Here is a 19,579-nt window from a genome sequence, read left to right on the forward strand (position 1 = left end):
CTTTGTGGAGTGTATCGGTGTAGGTCTGACAGGTAAGAAGGAGCCATTTAAAACTTTAAAAGCAAACAATGAAATGTTACAATTTTAAAATGATTCTAAAATGGACAGGCAGCCAGTGTAAAGACGCACTGATACCAAATATAGTATTAAAGTGACATTAATACCATCCAACCACAAGGTGCTCAGGATGGGTGTCACCACTTCTACTGTCTCCTGGATTGCTGACTGTAAGAGAGCCCTCAGTTTGTACAGCTGGGGGGGGGGGGGGCTTCATTCTACATTCCTAAGATTTCATACGATTTCCAGTGCAACAGCAGAACATCCTACCTGGAGAATTTCTGTGATGATACTGCAGGTGGGCAGGAGTTGAAATACAGGGAACTGGTGAGAAACTTTAGTGAGTGCTCCAGCTACAGGACTGGTTTGAGCTGACAGGTCTATCTTTGAACATCTTGACGTGGAGACTTTCACTCAGTCTGTGCTCTTCTACATTAAGTGCTGTGTAGAGAATGTGACAGTGACTAAAACCATCCAGGTTTACTCACAGAGGAGTGCAACACCTTCTTTGCTCAGTTTGAGGCTGATACAGACTGGTATAGACATCCTCAACTACAGACCTGTAGCCCTCACGTCTGTAGTCAGGAATTGTTTTGAGCAGATAGTGTCTCAGCATATCAGAGGCTGTCTAAACCCCTCCCACGACCCTCATCAGTTTGCTTACAGAGCAAATGAGGATACCATGACTAGGACTGTGCGATATGACCAAAATCTCATTTCCCGATATAAGACATCTATCGTCCCGATAACGATATAAATCACAAAAATTTAACATTTTCTGTAAATTCGGTGAATCTCGGGCAGCTCGACTTGCATGAAGTGTTTCCAGCTGCGCGTCGTGTAGCTGGAGTCGAGTGTTTTAACGATGCATGAAATGATACATCTTTAGACATAAGTTGTAACGGCGCCGTTTCTTTGTGAGTATTTATTACACGGCGTGCTGCGGGGAAAAGCCTGTTCTAACGTTTGAGTCTAAGGTTTATTTTTTAGCACCTGGCGGCTCTTTTTTACTTCTCACCCGTAAATAATCTGCATCTTTCACGTGATTCAGTTTATTTTGAAAAGTCTCAACAGGATCTTGAGCTTTATTGTGAAAGATTTATGTGGAAAATAAACAAGCGGACACGCGGTGGTGTTACCGTCGTTGTTGCTAACGACAACGCATGAAAACAGGCGCTTGTCCGTCCGTAGTGTGGTTATAGAGAACTTTAATAAATGACTACAGCCACTACAGTGACATCAGAACCATGACACAATATTGCTGTAAACAGTTTATTTGCGACACCACGAAACAAACGATAGCGTAAAATGAAACGATAGACGTTTTTATATCGTCACCCGATATATATCCTTATATCGAACAGCACTAGGAGAAGTGTAGTCGGATGGTAACGAAGAGAGGGAAGGTAGTCAGAACTGAGGGGATCGAAATACCAGAAGGCAACGTTGCAGACATAGAGGACAGCTACAAGTACCTGGAGATCCCACAGGCAAATGGGAACCATGAAGAGGCCGCTAGGAAAGCTGCAACCACCAAGTACCTGCAGAGGGTCAGGCAAGTCCTGAGGAGTCAGCTGAACGGTAAGAACAACATCCGGGCCATCAACACCTACACCCTGCCCGTGATCAGGCACCCTGCTGGGATAATAAGGAGGCCAGAGGACGAGATCAAAGCTACTGACATCAAGACCAGAAAACTCCTGACTATGAATGGAGGGTTTCATCCCAAGTTCAGCACCCTGTAGGCGAGCGGCTCCAGCAGATCCCAGGAACAACATCGGAGATCTCTGTCCAGAAGAGCGCAGTCCTTGGAACAGCTAAGATACTGCAGGACCCTCAAGCTCCCAGGCCTCTGGTAGAGGATCTGAGCATGAGGGATAAAGACTACAGGAGTGAGAGGAGTATTTTTTCTATATATATATTACAATAAAGTTGTCAGATGGTGGGTCTGTGACAGAGAAATCTGCAATAGATTGCTTTTTTAAGTATAAAAATTCAAACCTACAAAAACATATTTAGTTTTTCATGTCTAATATTTGAAATAAGTCCTACAAAAAATGTTCTGTAGAAAACAACTGGATCCTGGAGATCACGCCGCCTGTGCTGATCACACAATCGTGCAATACTGTGACCACGGTCCTGCTCTCCGATCTCTTGTAGCAACAGAACATGATGTCAGACTGCTGCCTCTCTCTTCAGGGAACTGAATCAATTCGGTTTCTCCCACACACTGATGTCTGTTACTTAGAATATGTGCTTTGCATAGAGAGCTGCATTCAAGGGCCCTTGACAGTAACATAACTTTGGGCTTATCAAGCTGACAGCAAAGGGTAACTTACTCCTCCTCCTCCTCCATTTGAAAAGCTGCTATTTTGGGAGCTCATCGAAGGCCGGTGCCTGTGAAGTCATCTGATTGTGATTATGTAATGTTATTTCTCCACATATAAGTAGAATGAAAGAGTCATTGTTTAAAAATAAATTCAAACACTTGCCAAAGTTAGACATGCTGCTGCTCTCAAAGATCACTACAAGCTGAACACACAGAAAATACTGCAATAAAGACTCAAAGTGCTTTTCACAGATTTCACAACATCTGATCTGCTGTTAACGTATAATAGTTTTGAGTCCACAAAAATGGATTCCCTCTGATGTTTACTATGAGATATACAAAACCACCACAGCATGTTTAAACCAGCGAAGAACAGTAATAAATGTCAAATAAATGTCAAATAAAATAGTGGTTTTATTGTGTGCAAACCCTTTAAGAAAATGCTGAATTATATAATAAAAAACAAAACAAAGCCTGAGTCACATACTTTTCTGAAATTAATCTCACTTAATAGGTCAAGGTCGAGTTTATTTATATAGCACATTACCAGCAGTCTATGCTGCATAAAGTGCTTAACAATGTAACATGCCACTAAAATAAATAAAATGCACAACAATGATGCAGTAAAATATAGATAAATAAATAAAATAAGTAAATATAAACAACTGAAACAACAACAACAAATAAGGCTTTTAAAACCAAGATGTTTTATTACCAAAATATTTAGGACGTGTGTTAAAAGCCAGAACATAAAATGTAAATGACCTGTATTTATATAGCGCTTTACTAGTCCCTAAGGACCCCAAAGCACTTTACACCACATCCACCCATTCACGCACACATGCACACACTGGTGATGGCAGCTACATTGTAGCCACACCCACAGCACTGACAGAGGCGAGGCTGCCGGACACTGGCGCCACCGGGCCCTCTGACCACCACCAGTAGGCAACGGGTGAAGAGTCTTGCCCAAGGACACAACGACCGAGACTGTCCAAGCCGGGGCTCGAACCGGCAACCTTCCGATTACAAGGCGAACTCCCAACTCTTGAGCCATGATCGCCCCAAAATGTGTCTTCCGTAACAATTTAAAACGGTCAAGTGGTTGTGCAGATCTAATAATGAGGGGAAGACTACTCCACAGTCCAGGGCCTGCCACAGAGAAGGCTCTGTCACCACGAGATTTCAGTTTAGACCGTGGAAAAGTTAAGGTTAGTTTTGACCTGGACTTCACCGTTCTTCCTGGAGCATAAATAAATAGGAGCTGAGACAGGTACGAAAGGGCTCGGCCGTTAAGTGATTAAAAAAGTAACATTTTAAATTGGACCCTGTGCAGAACAGGAAGCCAATGTAGAGAAGCCAAAACTGGGTAATATGCTCCTTCTGTTGTGCCAGTTAGCAGATGCTAAAGACGATAAATAGAGGCCTGGTCCAAACCCAAGCACAGAGAATTGCAGCAGTCCAGTCTGCAGTTAATGAACAGATGAATACTGTAGGTGGGAGTAGCTCAGGAGATGGAGCAGGTCATCTAATGTTAAGATGGTTGGTGGTTTGATCCCTGGCTCCCCCCAGTCTGCATGCCAAATATCCTTGGGCAAGATATTAACCCCAAGTTGTTACTTACTAACTATCATTCACACTCTGAAGCATCCATCAGAGTGTGAATGATAGTTAGCACTTAAAGAAAGTATAGAAGGCAGTGCTTGTGTGAATGTGGCATGTTGTAGAGCACTTAGAGTGCTCTGGGAGAGAAGAAAAGCACTATATAAGAATCAATTCATTTACCATGAATAACATGTTCAAACACGTTAGCTGGAAGCTATGATTTTACCTTGGCTCGCTGTTTTAAATGAAAAAAGCTTGATTGAACTACTGTGCTCACCTGCTTACACAGTTTAAAGGAACAGTCAAGGTTTTAACATTTGACTTACAATAGGAAGATAAAGGGCCAAGAGCGCTGTCAATGTGATTATTAACGAAGGTGCCAAATATGACAACTTCTGTTTTGTTTTAATTTAAATAAAAATTTACAGACATCCACATGTCCCTGCGTTTAAAGATGGATAGATCTCCAAGTCATCTGCAAAACAGTGAAATGAAAATTTTTTACCGTGAGAAAATAGACCCCAGTGGCAACATATACAGTGCAAATAAGGCAGGACCTAAAAGAGAGCCTTGAGGTACACCATAATTAAGAGGGGCTATTTTGGAGCTGTGGGGGCACATGTTGACATAAAAGGTTTTTCCAGATAAGTAGGACTGAAAACACTGAAGAGCAGACCCTTTTAGGCCAGCATATGATTCCAGCCATGAAAGCAGGATATCATGATCGACCATCAAAGGCTGCTGTCAGGTCCAACAACAAGAGGGCAGCAGGGCTGCCACAATCTAGAGTTAAAAGAATGTCACAGTCTGGCAGACGCAGACTGTATGTGTTGCACTCAAATGCAGACCAAAAACAGAATGTGAAACATGACATGGATTAACAGAAAACGAGCAGTTTTAGTTCATGGGTGAAACTAAACAATAACCTAAACTGGGGGAACTAAAACATGAAAAAACCTTAAACATGGTGAACTGACATGGAAACCTGAAGTGGATGAGCAGACGACCTGATAAGGAATGAGTGGAAACACACAGGCTAAATACACACAGGAGGAAAATGAGGGAAGTGGGAACACATGGAGAAACAGCTGACGCACATGAACATAATGACATCACAAGGGGAGAGTAAAACTGAACACATTGAACATAGCAACACAGGACCTCTTCAAAATAAAACAGGAAACATAATGAGACACAAACATGAAACACATGAAGGGCGAGGGAGACTTAACAGGGGTTGAAAACACAAGGGGGACTAACAAGCAAATGAACTTAAACAAACCATAAACATCAAAATAAACTAAAACGCTGGGTCAAAAGACCCAGGATCGTGACAAAGAATATCATTAAAAACCCTTAAATGTGCCGTCTCAGTGCTGTTGAGCTGAGCACAGAGCTGCTGCATGCAGACAGGCAGTCCCTGGAGTGGAGCGGACAGGAAACATGCTACTTCTGTGGAACCATAAATCACACTTTCTAATAATTCAATTTGGGGAATTTCAATTTTATCTATACAACGCCAAATGCAACTTGAGACAACAACAGTTGCCTCAAGTTGCATTATATTGTAAGGTAAATAATGCAAAGAAAACAGAAAAAAAAACTAACAATCATCTATGAGCAAGCGCTTTGGTGACAGTGGGAAAGAAAAACTCGCTTTGAACAGGAAGAAACCTCCAGCAGAACCAGGCTCAGAGAGTTTTTCCAGCGTCACTCTGAGACAGGATATTTCTAATTTTAGAGATGTTGCACAAATGGAAAAATCAAATCACTTTTTTATTGTCACATCACATGTGCAGGTACATTGGTACAGCACATGTGAGTGAAATTCTTGTGTGCGAGCTTCACAAGCAACAGAGTTGTGCAAAATACAATAAAGTAAACAAGCAAAATACAAGAATGGCTACATCTGAAACTAATAAATATATGTACAATATATAATAGTATATGCATTTCTGGATGTGTATACTAAATATTTTTCTACGTGTGTGTGTGTGTGTGTGTATGTGTGTATGTGTGTGTGTACACATATTTTACAAATTAAATAGAGTAAACAATAAATAAAATATATAAAATATACAGAGTTGAGACATGTGCAAAACAGTGGCGTTACTGTACAGTATGGAGTGCATAATGTTGAAGTTCCAGTAGTGAAGCTGAGGTGTCTATGACGTGTTCAGCAGTCTGATGGCCTGATGGAAGAAGCTGTCTCTCAGTCTGCTGGTACGGGACCGGATGCTGCAGAACCTCCTTCCTGATGGAAGCAGTCTGAACAGTTTATGGCTGGGGTGACTGGAGTCCTTGATGATCCTCCCCGCTTTCCTCAGGCACCGCTTCCTGTAGATGTCTTGGAGGGAGGGAAGCTCACCTCCAATTATCCGTTCAGAGCACCGCACTACTCTCTGGAGAGCTTTGCAGTTGTAGGCGGTGCTGTTGCCGTACCAGGTGGTGATGCATCCAGTGAGGATGCTCTCAATGGCACAGTGATAGAAGGTCCTGAGGATGCGGGGGCTCATGCCGAATCTTTTCAGTCTCCTGAGAAAGAAGAGGCGCTGCTGCGCCTTCTTCACTGTTTTGTTTGTGTGTACTGACCACGTAAGATCCTCAGCCAGATGTACTCCAAGGAACCGGAAGCTGCTCACTCTCTCCACAGCAGCGCCGTTGATGGTGATGGGGGTGTGTACTTCTCTGCACCTCCGGAAGTCCACTATCAACTCCTTTGTCTTTGCGACGTTGAGGGTGAGATGGTTGTCTTGACACCAGTGGGTCAGGGCGCTGACCTCCTCCCTGTAAGCCGTCTCATCACAGTTGGTGATAAGACCCACCACTGTAGTGTCGTCCGCAAACTTCACAATGATGTTGGAGCTGTTAGTGGCTGTGCAGTCGTAGGTGTAGAGTGAGTACAGGAGAGGGCTCAGTACACACCCCTGTGGAGCACCAGTGTTCAGTGTGATGGGGGATGAGGTGATGCTGCCCAGTCTGACCACCTGGCGTCTGTCAGACAGGAAGCTAAGGATCCAGCTGCAGAGGGAGCTGCTCAGTCCTAGATCCTGCAGTTTCCTGTCCAGCTTCGAGGGAACGATGGTATTGAATGCTGAGCTGTAATCTACAAACAGCATCCTCACATACGTGTCTCTCTTCTCCAGGTGTGACAGGGCAGTGTGTAGTGTCAGGGCTATGGCATCATCAGTGGACCTGTTGTGGCGGTATGCAAACTGTAGAGGGTCCAGTGAGTCGGGTAGTGCAGAGCAGATGAAGTCCCTGACCAGCTTCTCGAAGCATTTGCTTACGATGGGGGTCAGGGCTACAGGTCGCCAGTCGTTCAATGAGGAGATGGTGGAGGATTTGGGTACAGGGACGACGGTGGCCATTTTGAAGCAGGCTGGGACTACAGACAGAGAGAGGGAAAGGTTGAAGATGTGCGTGAACACTCCAGCCAGCTGAGCCTCGCATGACTTGAGGACGCGGCCGGGAATCCCGTCCGGACCAGTAGCTTTGCGTGCGTTCACCTTCCTGAAGCACCTCTGCACATCCTCCTCAGACACAGTGTGCGCACTGACATCATCCGCGGTGCGCACACTGTCCGGTCTCATGGTGTTCGCTGTGTCGAATCTAGCGTAGAATACGTTTAGATCCTCACACAGAGAGGCCGTGGTCTGCGGTGTGCTGGTTTTCCCTCTAAAGTCTGTGTTACACCCCGGCCTAGGCAACCGGAGTGCAACACGAAAAAAGTAAAAATAAAGGAAAAAAAAACACACACACAAAAAAACCCCACTAAAGCTCACCACCAAAATCCCGAAACGAAAGTATCGACAAATCTATTTACAACAAACTATTTATTTACAACAAAACACCAAACTATTTACAACACGGGGGAGATCGCGACCATGACACACTGAAACACAGGGTTTAAATACCTAGAGGGAGCAATCAGGAAAATGGACAACAAGAGGGAAACACAGCTGGGGCAACTCAGAACTGACGAGACAGGGAAACGTAAACTGAAAAGACTAAGATAACACAGACTTTCAAAGTAACACAGGAAACACATAACAGTCACGCCAAAAACAACACACTGACAACACCGAAACGTAACAGTTCCCCCCACCCAAAAATCAAACATTTAACACCAAGTGAAAAGTTTGATCCAGACAGACGAAGCCGATGAAGGCTGGAGCGGTCCCACTGACCCTCCAGCAGACGACGAAGGCTGGAGCGGTCCCACGGACCCTCCAGCGAAGGCGGATGAAGGCTGGAGCGGTCCCACGGACCCTCCAGCGACGACAAAGGCTGGAGCGGTCCCACGGACCCTCCCCTCAGCGAAGGCAGACGAAGCTGATGAAGGCTGGAGCGGTCCCACTGACCCTCCAGCAGACGACGAAGGCTGGAGCGGTCCCTCGGACTCTCCAGCGAAGGCGGATGAAGGCTGGAGCGGTCCCACTGACCCTCCAGCAGACGACGAAGGCTGGAGCGGTCTCTCGGACCCTCCAGCGAAGGCGGATGAAGGCTGGAGCGGTCCCACGGACCCTCCAGCGACGACAAAGGCTGGGGCGGTCCCCGGACCCCCCAGCGAAGGCAATCCCGGACGAGCCCCCATATGTTACACCCCGGCCTAGGCAACCGGAGTGCAACACGAAAAAAGGAAAAATAAAGGAAAAAAAAAACACACACAAAAAACCCCACTAAAGCTCACCACCAAAATCCCGAAACGAAAGTATCGACAAATCTATTTACAACAAACTATTTATTTACAACAAAACACCAAACTATTTACAACACGGGGGAGATCGCGACCATGACACACTGAACACAGGGTTTAAATACCTAGAGGGAGCAATCAGGAAAATGGACAACAAGAGGGAAACACAGCTGGGGCAACTCAGAACTGACGAGACAGGGAAACGTAAACTGAAAAGACTAAGATAACACAGACTTTCAAAGTAACACAGGAAACACATAACAGTCACGCCAAAAACAACACACTGACAACACCGAAACGTAACATCTGTGATCGTGTTTAGTCCCTGCCACATACTCCGAGGGTTGTCAAACTGTTGCTCCACCCTGTCCCTGTACTCACGTTTGGCTGCTTTGATCGTCTTCCGGAGTTGGTAATGTGCGTGTTTGTAGTCCGATGTGTTCGTGGAGGCAAAGGCGGTGCTCCGTGCTGCGCGAACATCTCCGTTAATCCAGGGTTTTTGATTTGGGAAGGATTTAACTGTTCTGGATGGGACGTCATCTTCCACGCATTTCCTGATAAATCCGCAGACTGAGTCTGTGTACTCATCTACTGAAAACTGGTGGCACCAGTGTCCGGCAGCCTCGCCTCTGTCAGTGCGCCCCAGGGTGGCTGTGGCTACAATGTAGCTGCCATCACCAGTGTGTGAATGTGTGTGTGAATGGGTGGATGACTGTGTATAGTGTAAAGCGCTTTGGGGTCCTTAGGTATACAAATACAGGCCATTTATGTCTCAAGACAGCATCCTGGAGAGTCTGACCTCCATACCTCATTTAATGAGGATGAAATTCCAGGCTAGGATACAGTTATGTAAAAGAAGGAAGGGAGGCAGGGAGGAGGAAAGCATGTGTAGTGGTGTAAGTCAGAGAGGGTGAGCCAGAATCTTCTCGTGCACCTGTAAAAGCACACTGTGTTTACATGCGTGTTAGGTTTTCTGCCTGAATTGCTTTGGACACACAGGCAGCACAGAACATGCTCCACATGTCTTACGTTGTCTGCATGTCCTGGACAAATATTAACATAAATGTATAAATTGCCAAACTTTCGGCAACAAAATTAATTTCATGGCTGCAAAGTAATTGTAAGTTACCACAACAGCAGTAGGCATGCTGTTCAGAAACACTGGTGTTTGTGTAGCCATAAACAATTCAACTTTCAATTCTATTCAATTTTATTTATATAGCGCCAAATCACAACAACAGTCACCTCACGGTGCTTTATATTGTAACGTAGACCTACAATAATACATACAGAGAAAAACCCAGCATCTGTCCTCGCTTGAGAAGCTAGTCAGAAAGACACTCTAAGCCCCAGAGGCCTTTGTTTTGTGCGCGATCAATCATCTACCTGGAGCCCCGTTGCTGTCCAGCTGTCTGAAAAAACTATGTCGACCAATCATGTTAACATTATGTGTTTGCCTGGGTGCAGCAGTCTTTTGTCTCTGAGCCACAGAGAGCAGGTCCATGGTGCTATGTAAAATTCATTTCAAATTCTGTTTTGATAATAAATTGAGAAAACTGATAATTGGAGTGTGTTTGTCTTCTCTGTCTCATTAAAAAAAAAAAAAAAACCTACACCGACCATAAATTAATGTTTCAGTCTTAAATATGGTCAGTCTGTTTCTATTAATGGCCTACAAAGCACAGACCTTCAAGCTGGCAGTAAACAACCATCAGCTGGCCCAGCTGTCTTAGCTACTTGTTGGACAAACTGAAAAACCTTTGAAAGAGTCGTTGTAAACAGCTAACTGATGACTGACTCTCCATCAGGCTTCAGAACTCCAATAATATTATTATGACCTCTGACAGTGGACTCCGCTCTGTGCTTGTCCTCAGTGCAGCGTTCAATACTGTTGACCATAATATTTTATTACAGGCCTTTGTGTCTTTGAGTTACAGCAGTTTCTTGGCGAATGATGAAAACTTGACGTGCCGCCATGAACATGCCGTTTCACAAAACCTTAAAACCTTCGCCATTTATCATTAAATTCAAAACGTCTGACTTCCTGTTGGGTTTAACATGTGGCTCCAAGAGACTGTTTTGCATGTCTTGATATCGTACATCAGGCGGTCAGAGGATGGGCCTTATCTACCAAGCTACTAAATTTAATCCAGTTAGTTACCGAGTGCATCTAGAGGACAGCTGACCGATAGAGCCGAGGGAATAGACACTATCATTTCTGCAGAATCAATTGCTACAGACTTCCGAACTTCATATAAATATCAAACTTGGCTCAAGAACAGTGCATAAATAATTTCGTGGAATGGGCTTCCATGGCCTAGTGGCTGCATCAAAGCCTTACATCACCAAGCACAAAGCAAAACATGCAGCCACTGGACTCTACAGCAGGGGATATGTGTTGTCTGCAGTGATGAATCATGCTTCTTGCATGAGTCTTTGCCAGGACAACAATACCTGTCGGTAAAATAAAGTGGAGCAAATGCACTTATATGTGACCCACAATGTTTTAAAATTGTTCCTGTGCTTCTGGGCTGGTTTAACCTTCGCTAGAGTTGAACCAGTCTTTGTGGTTTTAATTTAGTGGAATATGAGCTCGATGGAACAACAGAGTCCAGGACTGCAGTGTAAGTACCATTAAACAATGGATCTTGACAGTTCAGTGTAGAGTCTTGGCTCTAGCTAACAGATCTGCAATTGTACATGTGATTGGAGCATGGATCATGGGTGTGGCTGTGGCATCAACTTCAAAAACGACAGGCATTGGTCAGAAAAAGTCACATCCTCAACACTACAGCAACAAGATTAGATCAAGCATAAGACCCAGCTCGTGATTGGATCCAGCAACCGTGATATTAACATAATCAAGAATTAAATACTGTCACATTTAGACTACTTTAGGCTACGTTCACTCTGCAGGTCTTGATGCTCAATTCAGATTTTTTGATCAAATCCGATTTTTTTGTCTGCTTCTTCACACTACAAATAAAATGCGACAGCAAACGCGCTCTAGTGTGAACGCTCAAAGTGGCCGCATGCGCAAAAGAAGACGTCACACACAACGCGCTCTGTTTAGACCCAGAGCAACAGTGTTGTTTGACTGATGGACCTTAAGACTTGTTTCGGACTTTACGTTTCCCAATTTTTGCTTTAAGTTATAAAGTTATCTACATTTGGTCTAATAATGATCCTTATTGCTGTTTTAGAGGAGCTTCAAAGGATAGCTGCAGATTTCTGTCAGAATCTGCAGATTATACAGTACAAATAAAATGTTCACGTTTCTCCAACGTTGTTCCCAACAGTTTCACCGGATGGTCAGGAAGCGTTCGTGATGTCTTCTCCGGCGCTGATAGTTGGCGTCTGTCTTGTGTCAGTGACGTAAAAGACGGATTTAATGCGACGTGACCATCAAACACCAGTCGCAGATTTGTATCGTATTCAGCACCACATACCAAAGTGACCCAGGTCTGATTTGAAAATATCGGATTTGTGCCGTTCACACTGTCACACCATGATCGGATAGATGGTCGCAGAGGGTCAGTAAAGTCGGATTTGGTGCGCTTTCGCCTGCAGTGTGAACGTAGCCTTAGTTAACAATTCAGAAAACTCCAAGATAAAATTATTATGTCCTTAATTTGGCCATACATACCGATTTGTGAAATTTTAGCTTCATATTTCAAATAGTTTGCAAGAGGCGTGTTTTTAAATGGACCAAATTCCAGCATGTTATTCTCACGTTTTAAACTCTGAAGCTATGTTTGAACATAAGTATCTCAAAAACTAAAAACTCCAACATGAAATTAATACAACTGAATAAGTATCTGTAATTTATGAAAATTCAAGCCGTCCTATGAAGCCTGATATTTGAGGACACACTAATACAGAAAAAAGAAAATCACATTTCAAACGACACCTACTGACAATTTCTGATTGGTATGTATATTTGTATTTTGCAATAATGCAAAATTAACCTTTTAGAATCATTTTTACACTCTGCCAGTGTGAGCCAGGTATACGGTCACGTTGCTTCTGAGCTGTTCAGCCCTTGCTGAAATGATTCACTAACCCTTGCACAGGCAGGTAAAAGTGTCCTTTTTTCTGTTAAACAACACGTTACCCAAGGCCTGAGCCATTTTACCTCCACACAAAAGAGTCGTTTCTTTTAGAAGATATCTGAAAGTAGAGTGCAATTCAAACTTGCAAGGTCATAAAATCATTCATCATCAGCGCATAAAACATGTATGCATAATAATTAAACAGTCCATTAACAGTCCATATTTGTTCATTCAGCTTAAGTAACTTTCCTCCTACATCTTTTCATCTTCCACAATGTGTTTCTGCTGCGTGAAGCAAGAACCAAAATCTTAGAATCTGGCAACTACAAGCTACAGTTTTAAAAGGTACAATGGATTTTAAGTGCTGCAAAGATTTATTTAATATGTTTTTGCTGTAAAGTTTGCACTTGGGTCTGGGTGTAATTTGTGTCCATCTTTCCACTAAGTTAGTTTTCAATAGCATACAAATTATTTTCATCCACATCCATAGGAGCAGGAGCTGGTCAAACTGGGGTCAGTTGGACCAGCAGTTAACCCATTACAGAATAAGTGACTGCAACCGAGATGGTGTAATCAAGAGTCCAATGTCAAACAGACGGAAACAACTCGAGATGTCAGAGATGAGCCAGCGCATTCTATGCTACATTTTGCTCTTATTTCATCCTGACTTGTTCTAATGCCATGCACAGAAAAAACTAATAAGGTGCTTGTTTGTCTGCATTTATTATAGAAACTTTGCTTATGCAAAACTGCCATGGAGATTTGTTTATTATAAACCAGCTGATTGCAAAAAAATCCAATGGCTGCTAAAGTGTTTTTAAAATTGATTAAAAAAAAAAGCTCATAACATTTTTTTTTAACTATAGCAACCATACCCAAAAGGTTTTTACCCCGAACAGTTTTGTAGGTCTAAGCCTGAGGTATATCCATCTGAAGCTAAAATGATCTAAAACTGAACTAAACTAGATGTGAGAAATATTTTTAGATATTTTGAATTTAAAAAAGATCTAAACTAAAAAGCTTTACTAAACTGCATACTAGTTTAATAAAAAAAATCTATGCAAATTGAAATCAAAATCTATAGCTAATATCTTTTGCTGTATTCTTTGGTAATGGGGTTAAATCTGTCAGCCTGCCTGATCAGGCTTCAGTGAATGATCACACAAAGTGTTGTTAGTACTGTATCTAATTTTAGATAATTGTGTGGTGAAGCACATTATCTCCACATGCAGTGTAGTGTTCCCTCAGAATTATCATCATCAAGGATTCCTGCTGTATGGATCATGAAATAAGAACTTCAGCCAGTCTACTTTACATTTTAGTTCATGTTGGTTCCCAGCCTGCAGCCAGATGTCAAGTGGTGTAGAAGATTAAAAAATTAATAAATAAATAATAATAAAAAGTTAAACTAGAGGTAGTTTAGCATTGGACCCGAGGGCTGGCACAGAAAGCAGCAGTGAAACAACGAGTGTGTTTTTAGGACAGCCGTGCATGGCCCAGTGCCTCCTTAGTAATGTGTGCTTTCTCTGCCTACAGCATACACGGTTTGAATCTGCACAAAACCTGCAGTGCACACACCACAACAGTCGCACTCATAAACGCCAGCATTTGCGTCAAGTCCTACCTTCACCGCCTCTATGTGAGTGACATTGTCAAACAGGATGTCATTAGCGGCCACTATCTGGTCCCCGACTCTCAGTCCTTCTCTCTCAGCCGATGAGCCTGGCTCCACTAGGGACACATAGATGCCTACGCCGTGCTCTGAACCACCTCGAACGCTGAAGCCCAGACCCTCGTGGCTCCTGGAGCGCGTGAGGGTCACTTTGCGCGTATCTCCAAAGGGGCCCACGCAGAACGGTGGGACCACGCACGCAGCGAGTTCAGCAGCTGCGCTTAAACCGTCCGGGCAGCCCGACGACGACAGGACCTGCTCAGGGATGGAACTGGCAGCTGAATCTACCTCACCCGCAAAGTCCTCTGCGATGCCGTTGCTGGGGATGAGGTCCGACTTCAGATAGAGCCCCTCGGACGTGTACTGATCGAACAGCAGCTGGTCGGACCTCGGGATGACCAGGCGCAACATGGGCAAGAGGTGCCGTTTGTCTGGCGTGTTGAGAATCACTTTAAGAGTTTGAACCAAGTCGAAGACGTTGCGCTTGGCGTGGTAAACATTGAGACAGTGGATGAACTGCTCTCTCTCCCGGTCATTGAGCAGAATATTGAGAGCTTTGTGCAGCCTTCGGACGTTAGTCGAGAGCGCACGGCCGCCCAAGACGATCGAGTTCAACGACGTGTTGAGCGAAACGCTCTCGAGGTCAGCGCTCATCCTACAACATAACAGAGCGTCATACAGATACGAGGTTTGACCGTGAATATGATCAAATTCACCTCAAGTCGGCACTCCCCCTTAAAAGTAAAACTTGAAACGCGCATCAGACAGTTTCAGCAAGTGCCACGCACACGATGTGTCACCTCGAAACAAAACATTTCCACAGCCGATGCCCGTATTCATCTGGCTCTGAACAAAGCAATATGTCCCCGCGTGTTTTATTCCATGCACAGCGCCAGCTCCACCGCCGTCCACGGAAAGCTCTCCTTATCAATATACACAATCTAACTGCACCTCATTCCAACATTTGATTCATTTTCCCTGCAGCTCGATCAGTTCCCCCAGCAAACTCAGCGCGCAGAGTGGAGCGCTGAACTGAACGCGCTGACCCTTTATATAGGAAATGACGCAGGTGCGCGCGTGTGTGTTGCTAAGAAACTGACAACACTATTCACCCTTATTTAAATTATTATGTTGGGCAATTCATTACCTAATATTTTAGGCCACAGTGTAGATGAGCCGACCTGATGAACAAAAACAGATCCCTGTTCTGTCCAATCGAGATTTATCCAGACAACTTAAAAACAAAGTGTAGGCTGGATCATCCACATGCATATAATAGTAGGTGTCGACTTATCAGTCTTTAAGCTGATAAAGCAAATATCTCTCAGAGACATAACTAAAGCTTTTTCTAAGCAGCAGTTTATAGGAGCCTCCTCATGAGAGCAAGACTGTCTCACAAAACATTTGTGTTGCACTATTGTGCTGCTGAGGGGACACTGACAGCACAGCATGACTCCGTCCAGGTAAACAAAAGATCATAAAAGCCCCTTTGGCATGAAATCAGCCCCGGGTTCCCTGTGTGATCCTACAGAATAAATGTGTACCGCCTACTGTTTTCCACATAGTGGCTGATCACGGTAAATTTATTTATTTGTTGAACAGTTGTTTATTAAAATAGACAGCAATAAACGTTTAAGACATAAATAGAAACTTCCATTGGCTGACAGATAAAAAGAAGAAAAAGTCAATTTAACTTCTGGGATATTGATCTGGTCCATTAAGTAGCAGCAAGGGTCGTTAAATCGGTTTCAGCTGCTTCTGTGTTAATGAAATGAACAACAGAGAGACTAGAAGGACAACAGCAGGATGGCTGTAGCTCAGGGAGTAGAAGGTCGTCCACTAATAGGAAAGGAGGGAGCTCAGTTAGCCTTGTATAATATTCAGGCATTTTACAGAGAAGGAGACACAAATTGCAGTGTAAGTCATTCTATGGTGTAAATAATGTTAAGTAGTAATTTCATGGTAATTTAAGGAAAACCAAACAATATTTCCAAATCTTACAGTGTAAGCTGCACTTTTCAGGACACAGGCCATATTATGGAGTAACTTCATCTTGTTATCCAGGTGTATAATGAATATTCTACTAATCAACTGTCTTTTTATATGAAATACAAAATAACACTGTGATGAGAACTTTTCTGTCCTCTTATTTGATTTTATACATTGATACATACAATCAACCTTTGCAGGACTCACCTGAGCATATAATAATACAGACAAGGTGAGTTTCATTAACCTTTTTAATTAAAAACAAAAACATCAAACTGAACAACTGAACTTTGTGAGCGAGGATAGCACACTGAAGCTTTCTCCTTTCAAAGGACAACTGACAACAACATGAAATTAGAGTTTGGCACAGGATCCTTCTGTGACCAGTAAGAAAACAGGCCTGGACCCCTTTTTTCTTCAGAGCCGTCTTAATTCTTTGAAGGTCAGATTCAACAAGGAGCTGGAAACATTCCCCAGACAAGACATGAGATGCCATCTGAATACTAAATGTTCAAAGAACCAGTTTGAGATCTCCTGCTAGAAGCATCCACACCGACAAGATATTTTCCCACAGAGAATATTTTCACACATCCTCAGGGTGGTTATGGGGGAAATGCCAGCATATCTGAACAATCATGCAATACTCGGAGTCCTTGAAGTGACTTTTCTTTCCCATTCTTACCCTTGGTTTGAATATCAATAGGCTGTTTTGACCTTGTCTACATGCATGCAAACACACTGAGTTGTTCCTGAGGTCGTAGGTTAATGGCTCAGTGCTTGGTTAAAACATATTTACATACTACATTTACTTTTGTATGAGAGAAGAATGACAAAGTCAGTAGAAATATTTTTTAAGTAAATGTTAGGGCATTACACTCTTTTCATTTTATGTCAACAAGGTGAATAGGTGAGGTGTTCTCTCAGTGACATAGTGTCCCATGTCTCTCTTGAAACTTAAATTCCTTGGTGTCTGTTTCATTATAGACAAAGCTGTTTTGACTCTGAATCCTGCCAGGGGATGGTGAAACAAATAATAAAACTCACGGCGTTCATTAAACCCTCTTCCCCCACAGAGGACTCGGATAGCTCAGTAGGTAGAGTGGTTGCCCCATGATCGGAAGGTCGGGTGTTTGAATCCACTGAATGGCTACCCTGAGGTACCCCAGAGCAAGGCACCGTCCCAACACACAGCTCCCCGGGTGCTGGATTGGTGGCTGCCCACTGCTTCACTGAGTGAATGGGTTAAATGCAGAGGACTAGTTTCCCTATGGGGATTAATAAAGTATACATTACATCATATTATCCCCCATGGAGGAACTTACAGAGGCAGTAACTGAAAGCTGATGTTGGATGACGCAGCTTTTTGAGTGGCAGAAAGTTGGATGACAAAGCGCTATAAAGCCAGATCAGCTCAATCTACGCTGGAGGCAGCCAGATTACAGAAAATGTCGAATCCTCACGTATTTCTGATCCCTCGCCGCTGTCTTCTGCAGAGTCTCTTGGGGAAGGGACGGCAGGGGAGAAATCTAGAAAGGGGGGGAGGAATTTCCATCTTTAATAAAACCAAATAGAACAAACTGTGCAACATTGAAACATTGAAATACAAATTACCAGGAAAACTGAAGCCAGAGCTTGGACCTGAGTGAAGGGAGGGAACTGGGTTTGGGGGTAGGCGGAGCTCCTTCCACCTCTCTTCTTCCCCCCAGCCGGAACTCACAATCCACTCCTCTGGGAGACCATCCCACTGCTACACATAAGTCCTTCTTTACCGTCATCCCATCCTCTCACTTCTCTCCTTCCCCCTTCAACCTCCCTTCCTGCGCCGGACCAAAGACAGGGGGAGGGGAAGAGACCTGGGAGGGTGAAAGCTGTGCCTCTAACCTCCCATATGGATTTTGTCCAATAATACACAAAAGAGGCAATGAACCGGGACCAAAAGCCATTCATTAAATCAAATTAAAGGCATTCACTCTAATGTGTCGGCTTTTTTAGGAAACCACCAAAATATCAACCTGCAGTGACGGGTCCAAGAGCACCAACCAGAGTCGTCCTCCTGTAGTCAGAGCTCTGGATGACTGCAGGGGCGCCCCCTGGGGGAGGTCGGGGAATGGACTCAAATCCAAAGGGTGAAAGGAGCTCATGTAGAAAAAGGTGGTGGGAAGTGACAACAGCATGATGATAGCAAGGTCTGTGAGCCATAGTATGGCTGAGTACAAAGTGGCGGCGACCTCATCTGACCCCAAAAATATCCACCCCGCTGAGCCTCCAGCCAGACCCGCCTCCTCCCAGGGGAGAACCCGAGAGACGACAGAGGGTGAGAAGGAGAGACACAAAGGAAGAACAGTGAACAGGGCATAGGTATCATCCCAATTATCATAATGCTAGAAAAGGGAGGAAAATTATGGATTGGGAATTCTGAGGGAATAAACCAATTTGGTTTATTAAAACCAAGTCTTCATTTTGTGCTTCTTAAGCCATTCAGAGGTGGACCTGCTGCTTGGATCATTGTCCTGCTGCAGAACCCAAGTGAGCTTAAGCCTGAGATTCTCCTTCACAAAGCTTTGGTAGACGGAATAATTCATGGTTCCTTTTACTACGGCAACACTTCAGGTCCTGAGGCAGCAAATGATGCTCTTCTGAAATGTTGTGGTACTTTTACGCCAGATGTCATAGAGCAGCGGTCCCCAACCTTTTTTGTGCCACGGACCGGTTTATGCCCGACAATATTTTCATGGACCGGCCTTTAAGGTGTCGCGGATAAATACAACAAAATAAAACTAGTACCGGTACCGAAAAAAAGAAGATTTATTCATAACACACGTGAAAAGACCGAGGAAAACCGAGTTAACAATAAAAACGATAAAAACGATAACAAAATAACGCTGAAAACCGATAAAAACCCTGAAAACCATACATTTCACACCCGAGCCTCAATTCTCACGGCCCGGTACCAAACGACTCACGGGTCCGAGGCCCGGGGGTTGGGGACCGCTGTCATAGGGCACACACCTTCAACTTTTGCCTCATCAGTCTCGTCAGAATATTTTCCCAAATGCGTGCGTGTGTGTGTGAGAGAGAGACGTGCTATGATGCATGATTGAGACATGGCACTGACAAAAAGACACCGACCTGCAGTTGGCAGAGCTGAAGATTTTCAGTTCAATGAAATTGACATT

General features: G+C 43.9%; 1 protein-coding gene across 2 annotated transcripts in view; it reads right to left on the bottom strand.

Moving 5' to 3' along the window:
- The window catches only part of LOC146696241 (whirlin-like), a 63,279-nt gene extending 47,859 nt beyond the window's left edge, over positions 1–15,420 (bottom strand). For both annotated transcript variants that reach the window (XM_085474339.1, XM_085474338.1), the window contains exon 1: positions 14,367–15,420. In XM_085474339.1, coding sequence (XP_085330465.1) covers positions 14,367–15,068 — 702 coding nt within the window. In that variant the 5' untranslated portion in view covers positions 15,069–15,420. The remainder of the gene's footprint in view (positions 1–14,366) is intronic.
- Between the last annotated feature and the right edge of the window lie 4,159 nt (positions 15,421–19,579).

This window comes from Copadichromis virginalis, linkage group LG12, assembly GCF_057382275.1.
Source record: "Copadichromis virginalis isolate Kocher_CV1m ecotype Utaka linkage group LG12, C_Virginalis_male_GT1.1, whole genome shotgun sequence".
NCBI classification, from domain to species: Eukaryota; Metazoa; Chordata; class Actinopteri; order Cichliformes; family Cichlidae; genus Copadichromis; species Copadichromis virginalis.